The sequence below is a fragment of the Hypanus sabinus genome, chromosome 7 (assembly GCF_030144855.1).
Source record: "Hypanus sabinus isolate sHypSab1 chromosome 7, sHypSab1.hap1, whole genome shotgun sequence".
Taxonomy (NCBI): domain Eukaryota; kingdom Metazoa; phylum Chordata; class Chondrichthyes; order Myliobatiformes; family Dasyatidae; genus Hypanus; species Hypanus sabinus.
The window spans coordinates 128715836-128734307 of record NC_082712.1 but is presented as its reverse complement, the minus strand read 5'-3'; the positions used below and the strand labels follow the sequence as shown (position 1 = coordinate 128734307).

The 18472-nt window shown below is 42.7% G+C and overlaps 1 protein-coding gene across 1 annotated transcript in view; it reads left to right on the top strand.

Annotated features, from left to right (window-relative positions):
* The window catches only part of cd81a (CD81 molecule a), an 89408-nt gene extending 72769 nt beyond the window's left edge, over positions 1-16639 (top strand). Inside the window, exons 4-8 of the mRNA XM_059975580.1 lie at positions 1203-1277; positions 3185-3301; positions 3432-3518; positions 13024-13110; positions 14447-16639. Coding sequence (XP_059831563.1) covers positions 1203-1277; positions 3185-3301; positions 3432-3518; positions 13024-13110; positions 14447-14509 — 429 coding nt within the window. The 3' untranslated portion in view covers positions 14510-16639. The remainder of the gene's footprint in view (positions 1-1202; positions 1278-3184; positions 3302-3431; positions 3519-13023; positions 13111-14446) is intronic.
* Positions 16640-18472: the final 1833 nt, after the last annotated feature.

The window sequence follows — 18472 nt, the reverse complement described above, 5'->3', positions numbered from 1 at the left end:
CAAAGCAGTGAAGAAGGTTGCTTTTGGCCTTGCACTGTGACAGTGCTGTGCAGGTGCTTCCACACACACTCTAGCTTCTAGTATTCTGTACTTTCTTCAATCTGATTACTTGGGCCTGAAGTACCTTATTGAGATTTTTGTCTCTGTGCCAGGAGACTATAGACTAAATCCTCTAGCCCATTAACTGTAGTTTTGCATTGATTGTGGCCATGCCAGCTGTGCGGTGGACCAAGGTGCAAAGGAAACTCTTGCCCACACTGTCAATTGGCGCCAGATATTGAAACAGGAACACGATGCTAAATAAGTGATGCAGTGTCTGAACAGGAAATTCCTAAGATATTCCCATCAAGCATCTACACAAAAACATTTTGGGTTCTTTTGGATATCCAAGGCGTGCTGAGCTCCTTTTATTCTGGCTCGCTCTCCATTGTGATCCAATTTAATAGATCTTTTTTTGTTGCAATAGCTTTTGTATATGGCTTTTGTTGGAGTGGCTGAAATCAGCAGATTCAATCTTCTGTGATCAGAATCTTGGATCTTGTCTGTAGTTTAATCATGTAGTCAGCACTCGTGTTGGATAGCATTCTTTGAACTAAAGCAAAGAAGTTCACCTGGACCGACGATGTACAGCCGCTCTGGTCACTTGGACAGCTCAGCAATGGGGTGTTAGTTTATCATTTGACTTGAAGACACCTCTTTGTAGGTAATGCAAATTTTTAAAAGTGCCAGTACAAAACTTGAATTGGTACCGTGAAGTGGCATCAACTTTACTGGTGATGCTGTCAGCTTTCAAATGTGTTCCTCAGAGATGCAGCTACTAGAGAAATAGTAATTTTAAATTAGTACTTTTTTTAATAGCCCTTGGCAGTGGAGTTATTGGGGCACCGTCTTTTGACGGTGTTTCTGTAGCAAGTTATTCTTGTTTTTATGAAGACAAGTTGCTAGCTCGACGCTCAACCCAACTTGGATTCGAACTCGAGAACCTTCGCTCCGGAGTCTGGCGCTGATACCATTGTGCCACCAAGTGGGACTTGAATTAGTATGTTTAGCTTTTATATGCTGTAGTTGTTTTGTAACCCAGTGTTTAGTATCTTATTGTCATCACACAGAAGTGCGTTTATACTGAAGGAGGAGGGATTTAATCAGTGCAGGTATTATAAAGATGAACTGCTTTAATGTGCTGGTGCTCTCTGTCTTTTCAGTTCTTCGTCTGTCTGGTGGTTTTGTTCGCTTGCGAGGTTGCTGCTGGGATCTGGGGATTCGTACACAAGGATGAGGTTTGTATTGTATTTCTCCAACCTGTCAGACTAATTGAAGTGATTTCAAAGGGAAGTGGGATGTTGGGTGAAGTCTTTCAAGACTTTTCCCAGGACAGGAGAGAGGTTAGTGGTCTTGCACTGAGAGAGGAGGAGAAAAGTTGAGATGACTTTGTGGATCGGGAGGACCACTGGAAAGTATTTACCAGGTTGTGCATTGATGGGGAGGGATGAGGAAGCACTACTGAACTTGTATGTGGGGTGGTTGGGGGTGGGGAAGAGAGGAGAGAAGAACTACTTCCAATACCAGCCCAATGTGTTAACTGGCAGCTTAAGTGAGATGCCGAACAGCAGCCAGTACTTGCAATGTTACTTGACTCCTTAGGGAAGTGTGGGAGTGACAGAACATGATAAGTTTACAGTTACTGCTGTGTGTTTTTAAGTCCTGGTACAAAAGATACTGGTGTGTTGAGGTTAAGAATGTGATGGTCGCCTCAGTGGGGCTGCAATGGGATTAAAAACTGTAAATGCTGTAGATGATTGCACAGTTTAGTTGCCAAGTCCAGTTTGTCATTCAGCTGTACACATGTATACCGCCAAATGAAACAACGTTCCTCCAGACTCAGGTGCAAAATACAGTGCATATAACTCACACAACACCAGTAAATAAATAAAAAGGTGCATTTATGGCACAGGATACAAAGTAAACAGTATAACACTACTGGTGTATGATGAAACCTGGGTGATGGCAGGGAGTTCAGTTGTCTTACAGTCTGGGGAAGGTTGTTCACCACCCTATCATTTCTGCTCTAGTGCTACAATAATAAGAGGTCAAAGAGGTTGTTGGATGGGTGGGAGTAATCATTGACAATGCTCCTGATAAATATTTCTGGATGAAAGAGAGATCCCGATGATCCTCTCAGCAGTCCTCACAATCTTTTGTAGGGACTTGGGTGGTCAGATGCATTGCAGTTCCCTTACCAGACAGTGACACAACTTTGTCAGGGCACTCAGTGGTGTTTCTGCAAAAAAATTAGTGACAGTGGTTGGGCTGGAGTGGGGGGTGGGTGGGAAAGAGCCTCAATCGCCTTAGGAGGTGGAGGTGCTGCTGTGCTTTCTTGATCAGGGAGGTGGTGTTGAGGGGCCAGGTGAGATTGTCCAATATGTGTACTCACAGAAACTTGGTGCTCCTAACTCTCTCTGCAGAGGAGCTGTATATGTGCCATGAGGTATGGTCAACCTACACCTTCCTGAAGTCCACAATCATCTCTTTGGTCTTGTCCCCATTCACTCAAGTTGTGCTCGCACCATTCTAGCAGCTGCTCTCTCTTATCTGCACACTATCACGTTGATGTCATCATTGATGAGACGAACCAAAACTCAAAGTACGTATGTCATCGAATACAACCCTGAGATTCATTTTCTTGCACACGTTCTCAAAAACTTCCATAGTAGAATCAATAACCATAATAAAGCCACTGTTGTGTCAGCAGCAAACTTGGTTCAGTTTGAACTGGATCTAGCAGAGCAGTCATTCAGCAGCAGACTGTGCACAAGGCACTGGCGAGCACTGCTGCTCAGTGTGATGGAGCTGGAGATATTACTGTCAGCTGTGGTCTTTCTGTAAAGAATCACTCAGAGCTGAGACCCAGCGATGACAGTTTGCCCACCAGCTTCTGAAGGATGATTGCATTAAATTCAAATGTGAAACGGATAAACTGCATCATGAGGCACAATTTTTTGTCTTTAGTTGTGAAGGGACAGAGGGAATGGTTGAGTTAAGGTGGAGACCAAGATTGTCCAGATGACACATACTGCCTAAAAAAGGGAGAAAGCTTGTTAGTCATGATGGATATCTTCCTCCTCATTTGACTCTCAATGCCACCCCACCCCCCACCTCAAAGCTAACGATTTTCTTCTCTTGACAGGTGGCTAATGAGTTTAAGACGTTCTATGATCAAGCTAACACTGCTTACATGATGCCATCACAAAATCGAGAAAAGAAGGATCAGGCTAAAGCTGTGTTGGTGACCTTGCATAATGCGGTGAGACAGTTGTATTGTTTGTCTTCAAATGAATTCTTGCCACAAACCTACAACGCACTGAGCTTCAATGTGTAGTATTCTAATCTTGCTCTTTTATCTCTTCCCTGTCCCTCCCTACCTTCTCATTTAGCTGGACTGCTGTGGAAGCAACATTGTAACCAAGTTAATGACTGCAGAACTCTGTCCCAAACAGAAGGGAATAGGTCTTCAAATTCCGGTATGTCATTCTCTCCTTTAACTGATCCTCTGGTTTCATTGCTGGCTATAAGTTCACTTTTATTGAAACTTCCAGAAAGACCTCCTTGGGCTTGGTTTAACAGCGGCACGTTTGAGCATCAGACCATACGGATGAGCTCCAAGCATGGTCATGACCTTTGTCCTGTTGAGGCAGTGCTAATAGTGAAGTAATTGGCCGCTGAATCTGGGATGGACAATCAAACCAGCAGTGGAATTCCTGATGACAGGTAGTGCTGGATGTGAACTCAAACGTTGAGTTTGTTGTCATGTGCACGAGTACATAAATGTAGTCATGCTAAGAAAAACTTGGAGCAACATTATAGGCATATGGCATTAGAGACACAACATTCACATGAAGATCGAACATGAATTATACAAGAAACAACAAAGTTGTTGGAACAAAGATCCAGTGCTGTACAAAGGGGTCATAATGTTGCATAACTTGTTTCAAGAATCATGGTTGGAGGGAAGTGTGAGGCCTCCGTTGGTCAGGGTTGACACTGGATGTACAAAGCCAGGGCAGTACAGTATGGAGAGCAAACTGTTGACTGACGGGAAGTAGATGTGGGGATTTTGGGCTTCTGATGGAAGCTTTGAGAAGATGACATGGTCTGGGTGGTGGGATCGTTGATGGATATTGCCGCTGTTGTATATATTTCAGTGGTGGGGAGGGATACGCTGTGATGGATTGGGTTGAAATTGCTACTCTCTGCAGCTTCTATTCCTGTGCGTTCAAATTGTTGTACCAGACCATGACACAACCAGTCAGGATACCTGCATCTGAAGAAATGTGTTAGTTTTTGGTGGCATCCTGAACCTCTTAATCTTCTAAGAAAGTAAAGATGGTGGTGCACCTTGTGATTGTATCTATGTGGTGGGCCTATGACAGGTCATCCAACCAAAATGTTAACTCCCAGGAATTTAAAGCTGCTGACCCTCTCCATCACCTATCCGCACCAGTACATGTTGACTCCTTACCCTTCCTGAAGTCAACAATCAATTCTTTAGTTTTACTGACGTTAAGAGATTGCTGTTGTGGCACCATTCAACTAGGTGTCACGACTCACTCCTGTACACTGACTCCACCTGTGATTCATCCAACAACAGTGGCCTTAGTGAATTTGTATTTGGCATTGGAACTGGATAGTCATGTGAATGGAAAGTAAAGCAGGGGGCTAAGTACACAGCCTTGAGGTGCACCTTTGTTGATCAGTGAGGGGCTGATTTCAACCTCTCACTGCTACGGTTGGAAATTCCCACTTGCTTCAAAAAGGCAACAGTTGTACTAAGAATAATAATGTGAGCTGCCTTAATGACTATCGCCTGGTAGCACTCACATCTAGAGTGATGAAATGCTTTGAGAGTTTGGTCATGATTTGTCTGAACTCCTGCCTCAACATGGACCTGGACCCTTTACAATTTGCCTAATAGGTCAACAGCAGGTTCAATCTCTGGCTCTTCACACTGCCTTAGACCACCTGGACAATACAAACACCTATGTCAGGATACTGTTCATCAACTATAGCTCAGCATTCAATACAATTGTTCCCACAATCCTGATTGAGAAGTTGCAGAGCCTGTGCCTCTGCTCCTCTCTCTGCAATTGGATACTCAACTTCCTAACCAGACCACCACAATCTGTGTGCATTGATGATAACATATCCTCCTCTCTTACAATCAGCACTGGTGCACTTCGGGGGTGTGTGCTTAGCCCACTGCTCTACTCCCTCTATACCCATGACTGTGTGGCTACGCATAGCTCAAATACTATCTATAAACTTACTAATGATACAAACCATTGTTGGTAGAATCTCAGATGGAGACAAGAGGGCGTACAGGAGCAAGATGTGCCAACTAGTGGAGTTGTGTCGCACAACAGTCTGGCACTCAATGTCAGTAAGACGAAAGAGCTGATTGTGGACTTCAGGAAGGGTAAGATGAAGGAACGCATGCCAATCCTCAGAGGGATCAGAAGTGGAGAGTGAGCAGGTTCAGGATCCTGGGTGTCAAGATCTCCGAGGACCTAACCTGGTCCCAACATATCAATGCAGTTATAGAAAAAGGCAAGACAGCAACTGTACTTCATTAGAAGTTTGAAGAGATTTGGTATGTCAACAAATACACTCAAACTCCTACAGTTGTACCATGGAGAGTGTTCTGACAGGCTACATCACTGTATGGTATGGTGGGAGTGGGGGGGGGGGGGGGGGGGGGAGGGGTGCTACTGCACAGGACCAGAAGAAGCTATAGAGTATAAATTTAGTCAGCTCCATCTTGGGTACTAGCCTACAAAGTACCCAGGACATCTTCAAAGAGCAGTGTCTCAGAAAGGCAGCGTTCATTATTAAGGACCTCCGGCACCCAGGGCATGCCCTTTTCTCACTGTTACCATCAGGTAAGAGATACAGAAGCCTGAAGGCACACACTCAGCGATTCAAGAACAGCTTCTTCCCTTCTGCAGTACGATTTCTAAATGGACATTGAACCTGTGAATACTACCTCATTTTTAATATAATTTCTGTCTTTTGCATGATTTTTAATCTATTCAACATGTGTATGCTGTAATTGATTTATTTTTTCCATGTTATGTATTGCATTGAACTGCTGTTGCTAAGTTAACAAAATTCACGACACATGCCAGTGATAATAAACCTGATTCTGATTTACATCCTGATATTATCACTCCTCTCTTTACTGATGAGAAAGTTGAGGATCCAGTTCCAGAGTGAGGTATGGGTGCCCAGGTCTTGAAGGTTGATGACAAGTTTTGATGGGATGCTTTGTATTGAACATGGAGCTTTAATCATTGAACAGCAGCCTGATGTACAAGTTCCTGTTGTTCAGATGATCCAGAGCAGAGTCGGAAGCCAGAGAATTTGCATCACCTGTTGACTTAATATGGTGTTAAATTGAAGTGGATCCAGGTCATCTGAGGTGCACCATAACCAGTCTCTCAAAGTACTTCATTATGGTAGTCTTTGAGGCTAGTCCTAAACAATGGTACTTCTCTTGTCTTTATTAAACACATTGTTTAATCATTCAGTGCAGGCTGGTAAAAGGATGTGAGCTCTTGTATTTAAACCCTTTTAGATCTCCTGTAATAGCAATAACCTCTACCAGACGTTTCCTGTAGCTGCTGATCTGACATGCACAACAGCGAGGAGGAATTTTGGACCATTCCTCCATATAAGAATGTTTCAGTTCATTAATTCTTTTGAGATACCTTTCATGAACAGCCCTCTTCAGATCATGCCACAGCATCTCAATTGGGTTGTGGTCTGGACTCTGACTTGACCATTCAAAAACACAAATTTCCTTTTTAAACCATATGTTGTTGATTTACTCTTGTGTTTTGGATTATTGTCTTGCATCATCCAACTTCTTTTAAGCTGCCCTGACATTCTCCTGTATTTTGACTTCATTGTTCCCTCAATGATTACAGGCTGTCCAGTCCCTGAGATAGCAAAGCAGCCCCAAACCATGATGCTCCTTCCACCATGCTTCACAGTTGGGATGAGGTTTTGGCGTTGCTGTGCAGTACGCTTTTCCTCCAAACATAGTGTGCATTTTTACCAAGAAGTTCAACTTTTGTCTCATCTGTCCACAGAACATTGTCCCAGAAACATCATAGAACATCCAGGTGGGCTCTTGCAAACTTGAGACATACAGCAATTTTTTTTTGGGAGACCAGTGGTTTCCTCTGTGGTGTCTTTCCATAAGCACCATTCTTGTTCAGTGTTACTCCTATAGAGGACACATGAACAGAGGGTTTATCAAGTTCTAGAGGTTGCTGCAGGTCTTTTCTGTTACCCTCGGGTTCTTTTTCACCTTCTTCAGCATTACACATATTGATGATCTTTGTAAGATGCCCACTCCTAGGAAGAATAGCAACAGCGTTGAATTTTTTCCATTTTGTAGATAATTTCTCTTACCGTGGACTGATGAACCCTCGGATCTTTAGAAATGTTTTTGTAGCAATTTCCAGCTTCGTGGATCTCTACAATTCTTCTTCTATGATCCTCTCAAAGGTGTTTTATTTGGGGCATGGTGCACGTAAACATCTTGAGAAGAGCAGGCTCTGTGAGCTGACTTTGTGCATTTTTTTTAATATAGGGCAGGACACCTCTACAACCCACATCTCCAATCTCCTCTCATTGATTGGAACACCTGACTCCAAATAGCTTTTGTAAGAGGCTTACTTACTTTTTTGAACCTAGACTGTGATTGTTTAAATGGTGTACTCAGTATTGACAAGAAGTACAATTGTTTGTATGTTACTAGTTTAGGCAGATTGTCTGTTAATTGACTTTGATGAAGATCAGACTACATTTCACAAGTAATTAATGCAGAAAACCAGGTAATTGGAAGGGTTTCACAATTTTTTTTCCTGCAGCTGTGCTGTTCTGTGTTTTGATACTGCTGCCATTTCCTCTTACCTAATTCATGTGATTGTAAAACTCTGGAGTTAGAGTACTGTCAGGAGAGTTGGGAGTGAGCCATGTCTGAGTGAAACAGTATACAGCAAACTCTCATGTCACTCCGATAAAGTGTTCTTGTTCTTAAGTATTCTATCTAGTCCTCCACCGATTGTGCATTGGCCAGAAGGATGTTTGGATGACATGATATTTTAAGGCCCTACATTTCAGTCTGACCTGAAGCCTTCTCCAGTGGCCATGTTTTCTGGCACAATGGAGATCTCTCCAATGTTTCCAGGTGATGGGCTTGACTTTTGGGTTTTCTGTTCTGCTAATTCTGTCAGGTCTGCCTAGTGTTTGCAGGATTGCAGTTGCTTTCAGAATCAGGTTTAATATCACTGGCATATGTCGTGAAGTTTTTTTGTTTTGCAGCAGTGGTACATTGCAATACATAATTATAAATTACAATAAGAAATATAAAAAGTAGTGCAAAGAGCATAAAAAGTGGGGTCGTGTACTGTGCATGGGCTCATTGTCCAATTAAAAGCCTGATGGTGGAGGGGAAGAAGCTGTTCTGAAATATCTAGTGTCAATCTTCAGGTTCCTGTGCCACCACTATTCAAATAGCTTTCAGTTTTATTGGGTCAGACCTTGAGTGTATCCCTGTTAACTACCAGCAGGTAGTCACATCTTGTGAGGTTAGCCTTGGGATTTGGTCTAATGTACCAACTCACGTGCTGATGCTTCCTGATCAATGTTTCCAAGCAAGAGTTAATTGTAGCTGCCAGTTTCTGAAATTGATCAAGGGAGTGTATAATAAATTCTTTAATGTTCCAGGGTTAATTCAACATGACCTCTTCAAAGTAAAATGAATAAAGTGCTGGTTGCTCTGATTAAATATTGCTGGACAATAATACTTAGTCACTAATAGACCAGAAGTGGTTGTAATGATTTGCTTCTACATTTTTTTAATTATTGCACTTCTTGATATAAATTGAAATCTAGAAGAAAGTTGTTCTTGTAAGCTGGTAGCTTGAGTTAATATCCCTGGAGCAGTACATTAAGCTTCCGGTTTAAGCTGGTGCTGGTGAAGCACAACGATGACTTGCTGGCAACAACAATAACTATTAATTACTTTGTTAGTCACACTTTTTCCCCAAAAATGATCACTGTACTCAGTAGACTGTGACTTCCCTTTTGCAGCTGAGCTTTTGAACTGCCTGTACACGCTGGCATTTTTGCAGTGTAAGCCAAAGTGTCAAAGGCGTAGGATGGTTGCAGTGGGGTGGGGGGGGCGGGCACAAGAGCGGGCAAAGAGCCAGTGTTTGGCTGCTGGAGCGCACTTGGAGGCAATTTGAAAAGACTGAACCAAGTCGAGGAGGCAGGGCCTGGCCTCGAATGAGGAACAAGCCAAGCTTTGACAGATTCAGGTTGCACTGAATTGAGGTGGTGGGGCCCGGGTCTGAGAGCGAACTGATTGGCTGATTTAAGAGCCAGGCCAGATTGAAAAGGTCGGTGTGTATGGGCTGAAGGCAAAGGACGGGCTGGTATTCCGCTCACTGCAGCTCTTCTCTGCGCTGAACTGAGGCTGCAGCCTGCAACTAACGGGTTCCTGGACCAGCTGCAGTGAAGACTGGCTTCATGGCTGTGGACTCACTGTTGTGAATTTTCAGTTCTGAATGCTATTTGCTTACTTTCATTGTTTGTGTGATTTGTTTTCTGCATGGTGGGTGTTTTTTTAATGGATTCTACTGAGTTTCTTTGGTTTTGTGGCTGCCTGTAAGGAGATGAATTTCAAGGTTGTATACAGTGTACACTTTTGATAATAAATGTACTTGAACTTTATTAAGCTGAGAGTTCAAAATCAGAACCTGTCGAATAGCTCTGCCCACTCTTAGCTGGTTGTACTGCAACACCCTGTGAAAGATGAAAACAAACATTGGAAGGGAAATGTCTCTGATCTAGTCTATTTGTTCACAGAACTTTAATTTCTCCCTTACTCCTTTTCTCTACCACCACCTCCATCCTGAAGTCCCACACCTCCCTAAAGCATCCCTGGTTTAAATTGTAATTCTCAACAGTTGTTTTCCAAAATAGAACCCTTCTGCCCACTTCTATTGTAAAAATTAACAATGTAAGGTAATGGTCACCAACCTTTTTAAGCCCAAGATCCACTACCTCGGCCTTAGTGAAAGGCAAGATCGACCCCAAATCGATTAGTTACACACAGGGGCAGAAAAGACCGGAAGTAAAACCCCGCAACCCGGAAGTAGAAATAATGTATGAACACCAGGGGTCACCACCCTTTTTTGCACTGCGGACCATTTTAGTATTGACAATATTCTTGCGGACCAGCTGACCGGAGGTGGAAGGGTGTTAAACGTGACCAGAATACAGCGATACTCGAAGCGGGTTCTTTATGTCCAGTCTATTCTGCAATTTAGTTTTTGTGCCTCTCAGCAGCTGTCTCGCTTACTCACGTTTTCCACTGAGAAAAGCTCAGTAGGCTTGTCTTTAAGTGCAGGGTGCTTGGACTTAAGGTACCGAAGCAGTTTTGAGGGCTTCACTGCCTCATTAGACAGCCCCCTGGCCCGAACTCCAGCCTCTCACCAGACGCCTTGGCCAGATGCGGCTGGTCGTGGGCAGGATGAGAGGACAAGGTTGGTGCCGAGGCCCCGGTGGTCACAGTCCGGAGAGAGTGACTGACTGAGTGAGGAGTGCGACATGGAGTGCCCCCCCCCCCCCCCGTAGGATTTATCGGCCGACAAAAGTTTGCTTCAGTAGATCGCTGCGGGGTAGCTGCTCTGCTATTTACGGAACCCTGAGCCCGAATTAGGTCGTCTGCGAATATTTTAGCACCGGGTTTCCCACGAACGTTTGGTGTGGTAAACAGGTTTAGAGGTGGCGCCCATCTGTCCGTGCTCCAGGCCAGTAGCAACGGCACTTCCTACTGGCCGCGCGAGGGTGTCACTGTGTTTAGGCGACTGAGGACCTCGTGTGTGTTCAAGTTCAACAGTGGGCGTGAGGGAATGAGGAAAGGTGCAGCTGACTCGTATTGTTTCCTTGCAGCCCGGTGGTTGGGGACCACTGAAGTACACTGTGTAGTGCGTGGCGGGGGAGCTACACACATGCACACTGGGCAGAAAGAACAGAACTAAAACCCCGCAACCCGGAGACAATCTCTCAACAGTATTTGTGTATTTCTTTTTCTTTTTTTTTGGGATCTACTGGGAAAGTCTCAAAGATCGACAGGTTGGCGACCACTAATGTAAAGAATGGAAGCTGTTAAGCTCTAAAGTGTCATTTGAGATTGTGCCGAGTACAGATACAAAGCCAATGAAATGCAGTTAGCATCTAACCAGAAATGCAAAGAATGGTGTTATTTACAAAATAACTGTGGAATAAAAAGTAAGTGCTACAGCACACAAATATAAAAGTACTGTGGCAGTACAATATGGGTGCAATATTGCTTAGCTCTGTGATGTGAGGTTCAGCAGGGTCACAGCCTCGGGGAAGAAGCTCTTCCTGAGCGTGCGGGAGCGGAGGCTCCTGTAGCACCTACCGGATGGGAGGAGAGTAAAAAGTCCATGGTTAGGGTGAGATGCATCCTTGATAATGCTTTTCACCCTGCCCAGGCAGCATTTATGGTAGATGTTCTCAGTGGTGGGCAATTGGATGCTGATAATCGGCTGGGCAGTTTTCACCACACGCTGGAGTGCTTTGCGGTCCGATATGGGACAATTGCCATACCACACTGAGATGTAGTTGGTGAGTATGCTCTCAATAGTACAGCAGTAAAAGTCCGTCAGTATCCTGGGACGGAGGTGAGCTTTCTTGATGCTCTGCAGGAAATAAGTGCTGTTACGCCTTTTGGTTCAGGATGGAGGAGTTTAGGGACCAGGTGAGATCCTTGGAAATGAGGACACCAAAGAATTTGAAGTTTGATACACTCTTCTCTACAGCTCCGTTGATGTAGATGGGATGTGAATGTGGCTCCTAGTATGTATTAAGTCCACAATGATCTCCTTGGTCTTCTGGGTGTTGAGGGCCAGGTTGTTGTCGGCACACCATGCGGCCAGCTGCTCGACCTCATTCCGGTAGGCTGTCTCTAAGGCCAACCACTGTGGTGTTGTCTGTGAACTTGATTATGGAGTATACAGGAACGCAGTCATAGGTGAAAAGGGGGTACAGAAGAGTACTTGTGCCTTTAAGGTTGCCATTTCTGTGCCCAGGTTACAAGAGGGTCTTAAACTTTAACCACTATTTTCTGGAAAATGGTAGGGGACAACAAGGCTAAGCTGGCTTGCTTAGTGAGATCTTGTGTCTTAATTCAAATTTTCAAGTTAAATTACTCAGCAGCAAGAACAAATTGGTGAGAACTGATTTGATTTTAGGATATGTTTTTTGTTCCTGTCTGATTAGCTCCTGACCTCCCTTTGTTGCCTTTATACAAGTGATAGAGAACCAGAGGCTTCCAGTCTTCAGTTCTTCAAGCAATCTGTGGCTCTGGAAATACCTGATTTGGTTTGCAATGGCTATGGTAGAGCTCTTTGATCACATTCAGAGATTTAACAGTTATTAAAATCAATGATCAAAATGGTGATTTAGGAAATGGGTTCTCTTTCCTCATTGCACACTGTATCTAATTTCTATTGTGTGAATAGCCAGTGGTATAACTACACCATCAGATTAGAAACTGCATCTCATCTTGGAGTTTTGTTTAAATAGTAGCAGTAGGTCCATTAAGCATACTAGGACTTAAATTGCTCAAGTGCCTGGTGAGTTAACTTGACAAAATTAATTGGGTGGGGTGTGAGAAAATCCAGGTTTATTCCTTTCCCAGAGTTAAAAAACTGCATAAGGATTTGGGAGTTGTAAGATGAACTGTTGGTGGTTATGTATATCATTTGAATAATAAGGCCCAAATAAAATGTAGCCATTGGGGTCAGACAGTAGTGAAATTGCATCTAAACTTAAGTTTATGAAGTATCTTAAGTATTCATTTTGTGGTAATTGATGATAAACTTAGTTTTTAAGGCCTTTTTACTAATGTTTCTTTTCAAAATTAAGGTCGACTGTGGTACACGGATCAATGAGCTGTTTACTGAGAAGCTGTATATTATTGGGATCGCTGCTGTCATCGTTGCAGTTATCATGGTACGACTGGATTGTGATTGCAGATACTACAGGGATTTAATAGCACACTGGTTATTGGGAGGCTGAGAAAGCAGAGGCAAAATGATCATTTATAGTCTTTTCCTTGATTTCCAGTGTGTCTTCTGTAAAGTTTGTACAGATAATTTTGTAATTATTATGGCTTCAGAATACAAGTTCTTAGCAATTATTCTTAATGGAACATGTAGCGTGTGCTGGTGAATACAATAATGTGACTAAAATATCAAGCGGGTGGTTCAAACATAATCAAAATTCTTGGCCATACCGATGTTTGGATACAACAGGCCAGTGGCTGGATTTGTGCTAATGGGCTAATGTGAGAGAACTGAGACCTTACTGTCATTATCAGCAGCTGACTACTGGAGATGGAATTGTAGCTCTGGGTTGGCCATTCAGAGTGAATACAAGTATCTATAGTTGAAGGTGGAGGAAGCTGGAGAAGGGATTTCATTACTGTTTGTATGACAGCTCGAGGTAGTTGGACCTTAATAGCCTCAAATCTTGGTGTATAAATGGCTGCGAAGTGCCTCTCGGCCCCAGCCTGCTTGAATTAAATGCAGAACCAAGATCTCCGCCTCCACACCCAGAATATTTGTCATGGAAGTAATTTCAATCCTGATCCAATTCCCATACATGCACTTGAACTTGGAATATAGAACATTTACAGCACAGTACAGGCTCTTCAGCTTACTGTTGTGCCAGCCTTTTAATCTACTCTAAAATCAATCTATCCCTTCCTTCCTACATTGTCCTCCATTTTTTTCACCATCCACGTGCCTATCCAATAGTGTCTTAATTGTCCCTAATGCATCTGCCTTGACCAACAACCCTGCCAGGGAGTTCCATGCATCTACCACTTTCTGTGTAAAGAACTTGCCTCTGATGTTTCCCCTGCACTTTCCTCCAATCACCTTAAAACTACACCTGCTTGTATTAACCATTCCCACCTGGGGGGGGGGGGGGGGAGCCCCTTGGCTGTCCACTCCACCTATGCCCGTTGTCATCTTGCACACCTCTATCAAGTCACCTCGCATCATCTGCCACTCCAAGGACAAAAGCCCTAGGGTGCTCTCTAATCCAGACTGCATCCTGCATCCTCTCTAAAGCTTCACGGGGTGGTTATCAGCAAACTAGGAGCTTGAAACAAAAGTGTTAAGTGATCCCAGCAAGAATAGAGGAGCTTCTTTAATGCCAGATCAAGTGGTGTTGCAGTTTGTCACTATTTTATTGTTGGGCTTCTGATACCTGACCTTAATTTGAAACTAGTCTTGCATCATTATACTTTATGTTTTAAGCAATTGATTTTTCTTGATTTCAGATCCTGGAGATGATTTTCAGCATGGTACTGTGCTGTGGAATCCGAAACAACTCTGTGTACTAGAAAGCCTCCTCGGGCCGCCACCTCACAGGACTGCCAGTGAGCGCTGCAAACAGAAAAGCTTTGTAGTGGAATATCATTAAAATGCCCAAACTAATCCTATTCTGTGATTGTTGCCACTTGTTATGCTCAGTTTAAATATATATATATATCTATATATATATATATAATAAAATGGTGGTTTCATATTATAAAAAAACTATATGTAATATATAAAATGTTTTAATATTATGAAACCATCTCTCCAGGCATTGACAGTTCTCCCCTGGTGCAAACTGAAGCTTGCGCTGGAGAATCTTGTGCACATATAACAACTGATATGTACCCATCAAATCTCCAGCCATCACATCACATCCTCCATCAGTCAGTGCTTCAGAGCTGCAGCAAAGTCACAAATTTGAATTAGGGTGTTAAGAAGAAAAAAACTGAGCCCTCTGTGTGCTGGTGGTGGGCTTAGTGCTCGTATTGATCTGAAGCCTTGGGAGTGTATATGTGTGTGTTATGTTTTTAAAAATAATCCAAATTGAGTTTCAGGTAACCACCAGCTGTGAACTGTCTTGTGCCCAAAGTTTGTATTCAGCTTGTGCAAACTTTCTGAGGGATTGTACTGATTCAAAGTTTTGTTTCTTCCCATTTGTACTGCGGGTACCTTAAAGTATACATGTATAATATAGGCAGTGCAGTGAGTAACTTATAATGATGGGGGCTGGTCACAGTACTTGGGCGGTTGTTTGCTTGTTTCCTGTTTCCAGTTAAATATAGTCCAAATGAGCAACGAAGAATCTGTGCTGTACCCCTCACCCCCAACCCCACCCAAAGCTCAACTCCTCTGCTTCTGCTGAATTTTAAACTCTTGTGTATTGATGTAAACTAAAAGATTCTTCTGCCTGTATTTTCAGGTGATTATTTTTGTTTTTTATATTGGAATTTCACATACCTTGGGATCTTTATGCTTGAAGCCCAACCAGTGTTGTTTGACATCTTCGGCCTAAAGACCTGCATTATTAACCAGTATTTGAGAAATTGCTTGTGTATAATCTCCAATGCTTGGCTTCCAGATTTTTGCTGCTTTTTTTTTAAAATCTTGCATTTTACCATTTAAAATGATGTCAACCATGTCATTCTAACAGTCTTAAAGGAACCATAACAAGCAAACCTGAACACAGTAATTCCAAGTCCGTTTCCTCATTCTGACTGCTTAAGCATGGAATTGATGGTGCTACATGGGCACTGAGCTGTGGCTTCTGTCGGAGTTTGTGTTGGGACAGAATCTGGAACCATTCTCTCTTAAAGCTTCTCTATTACGTGCCTAGAACATCAAACGTTTCTTCCTGCCAGGGCTTCCTACAAGTTGACAAAACAGTGCCTTTGTCTCTGTATCAAAGCCGGTTGCGGTTTCCCTCCATTAACTGAATAGGTAGGAGGTTGAGGAACCATGGAAGCTGAGATCCAGTGAGTCCATTTGCTACCCTAGGGAAACCTCAACCACAATGCATTTAGCAGCTGCCTCCTGCGTTCAGAAGGAAGGTGATTGATTATTGATCAGTCAACCAACAGCATCTGTAATGATTTTCTCTAGACCTCTCCTGACAAGTTGTGGGGTCTGGATCTGAGGAACAGCCACTGCCTTCTTCTGCATCTTCCATTCATGTAAAACATGTACAATTTACTTGTTAAGAATTGGGTGCATTTTGTTCATTGTTAATGCTTTGTATCTGAAGTCCGCTTCAGAGTGTACTTGTCAGAGATGAGGTTGCCCACAGAATGCAATGAGTGCTAACTGGTGTTTAAAAAGGGATGGTTTGGGAGATGATTGATAACCCTAGGTTTATTTGTGTAGCTAACTGTAGAGATGGTTGGCTGCGAAGACCTATTGCCACCCACAGTTTCCAATGAAGTGCCCATTTATTTTTGTCAAGCTACCTTTCTATCACAGATGTTTAGAAGGGCTGTGCTGTTTTGATTATAATGTCTAGAATTGATTGAACCTTTATATACATTGGATTATATATACGTTTGATTATATTACATGCAATGTGTCCCATATTTTTAGCATGTCTGCATCCAAAGGGTTTGTATACAATGTGCCTGTTCTGTGAATACATAACAATAAAGATCACTTCCTTTAACACAGCTTTGACTTCAGTATGTTTGTACTTTGATCTACAAAGTTGGATAGAAGGCTGTTGCAAATTCTGGACAAGCTGAGAGGAAGAGGTTGCATTCTTCCACATCTCCACCCCCAGTACCGATATTGAACAGTGTTCATACCTGTTCTGTGTGTGCTGCCTTAAAAGTAACATTTGTTCATTCCCATCTTGCATTGTGCAAGTCCAAGTCCACTGCTAGTTTGAGTATTGTTGTACCCAGAGTAGGAATGTTATGTAGATTCTTTGTAACAATTAAAAATGTTTTATCACTGGGATCAAGGCATGTACATCTTGAGATGAGAGTTATAGCTAATGTGCTAGATATCCTCCTTTAGGCTAACTGAAGAATCTAAAAAAATGGGAAGAATGTGGAGGCTTTGGAGAAGATTCAGAAGTGGTTTATTTGGATACTGCCTGGATTGAAGGGTGTGACCGTGTGGAGAGACAGCATAAGCTTGCATTATTTCCTCCAGAGTGTCAAAAGGCTGAGCAGAGCTTTTAAAACTTGAGGCCAGTGACACATAGTGGATGCAATATAGTAGTGCCATTCAGTGGCTTTTAGGTTGGCACACGGATTTTCGGGGAATTGGTCATGTGCAGTCCGGAGGAATTAGTTTAGCACCAGATGTTGTGGGATGCTGTATGTTCCACAGAAAATTGTGATCTGCTATACAAAACAGGTTGTTCTTGTGACCCTAAATAGTTAATGCTGAAAAGAGCTGATACATTACTGGCTGAAGCTACTGTTAACTTGCATAGATTGAACTTAAACACATAATGATAACTCTTGCATGCTATCCATGAGTGAAGAGCCCTGATGAAGTGTCTCGGCCCGAACCATTGACTGCACTCTTTTTCCATAGATGCTGCTTGGCCTGCTGAGTTCCTCCAGCATTTTGTGTGTATGAGTGGAAGTTCTGTTGAGCAGCTAATATAAATGTGCTGCAGGTGACGATGAAATAAGTTTATTGAAGACAGAGCCCTGGTTGTACTGACAAAATCAAGTGGTTAGAACTAGCAGTTAAGAATTTGATTACCAGTGTGCTGGGGGGAAATGTGCAGAGATTCAAATGCTGGAAGTCTGATTTTAAAAAGTGGAGTAAGGTGCAGCTGGTTAGGCAATACCTGCACATATTGTCATCTCAGTTTTACTGAGTGGAGGGCATGGGGGTTTCTGTACAGGCAGAGGTGATAACAAAATGGCATAATTTACAAGTTGATGTCTATTTTCAGTACTTCCCTACAATGTGTTCTTAAACATGGATTACATTTGAAGATGAAGCATAAATGATATTTATATTTAATCTGCATGTAACTATCTAGTCAGTAAAATGCTGTTTTTGAAGTTGTATTTGACCAAGGAGCAAGTCCAGTCTTTCTAGCTGCACTGAGCAGTTACTAAGATTTAGTAATGCATACTATGTCCTTTTCTGCAGTGATCATAAACAGTAAAAAAAAGTACAAATTTTGATAGATGATTTAGTACAAATAAAACAGCTGTTTAAATGCTTCTCACTACTCTGGGCCTGAGTTGCATTCATGATGATTTAAGAGGTGGGGGAAATAATCCCAAGAGTATGGAACCCCCTATCCCACCAGCTCCACATGACGATGCACGGAGGGTTAGGTAAGGGCAGTAAAGAAAACATGTTCATGGCACACACTAAAGCAAGGAGAGCATTTAAAAAAAAAACAAATCCAGAGATGCTTTAAAATCATTGAGGATACCTGAAAAGAATGGGTTACTGAGAATCAAAAAATTAACCTGTGGGGAAATGCATGAAGCTCTTGCAGAGAGAAAGTAAAGCAAAATTGA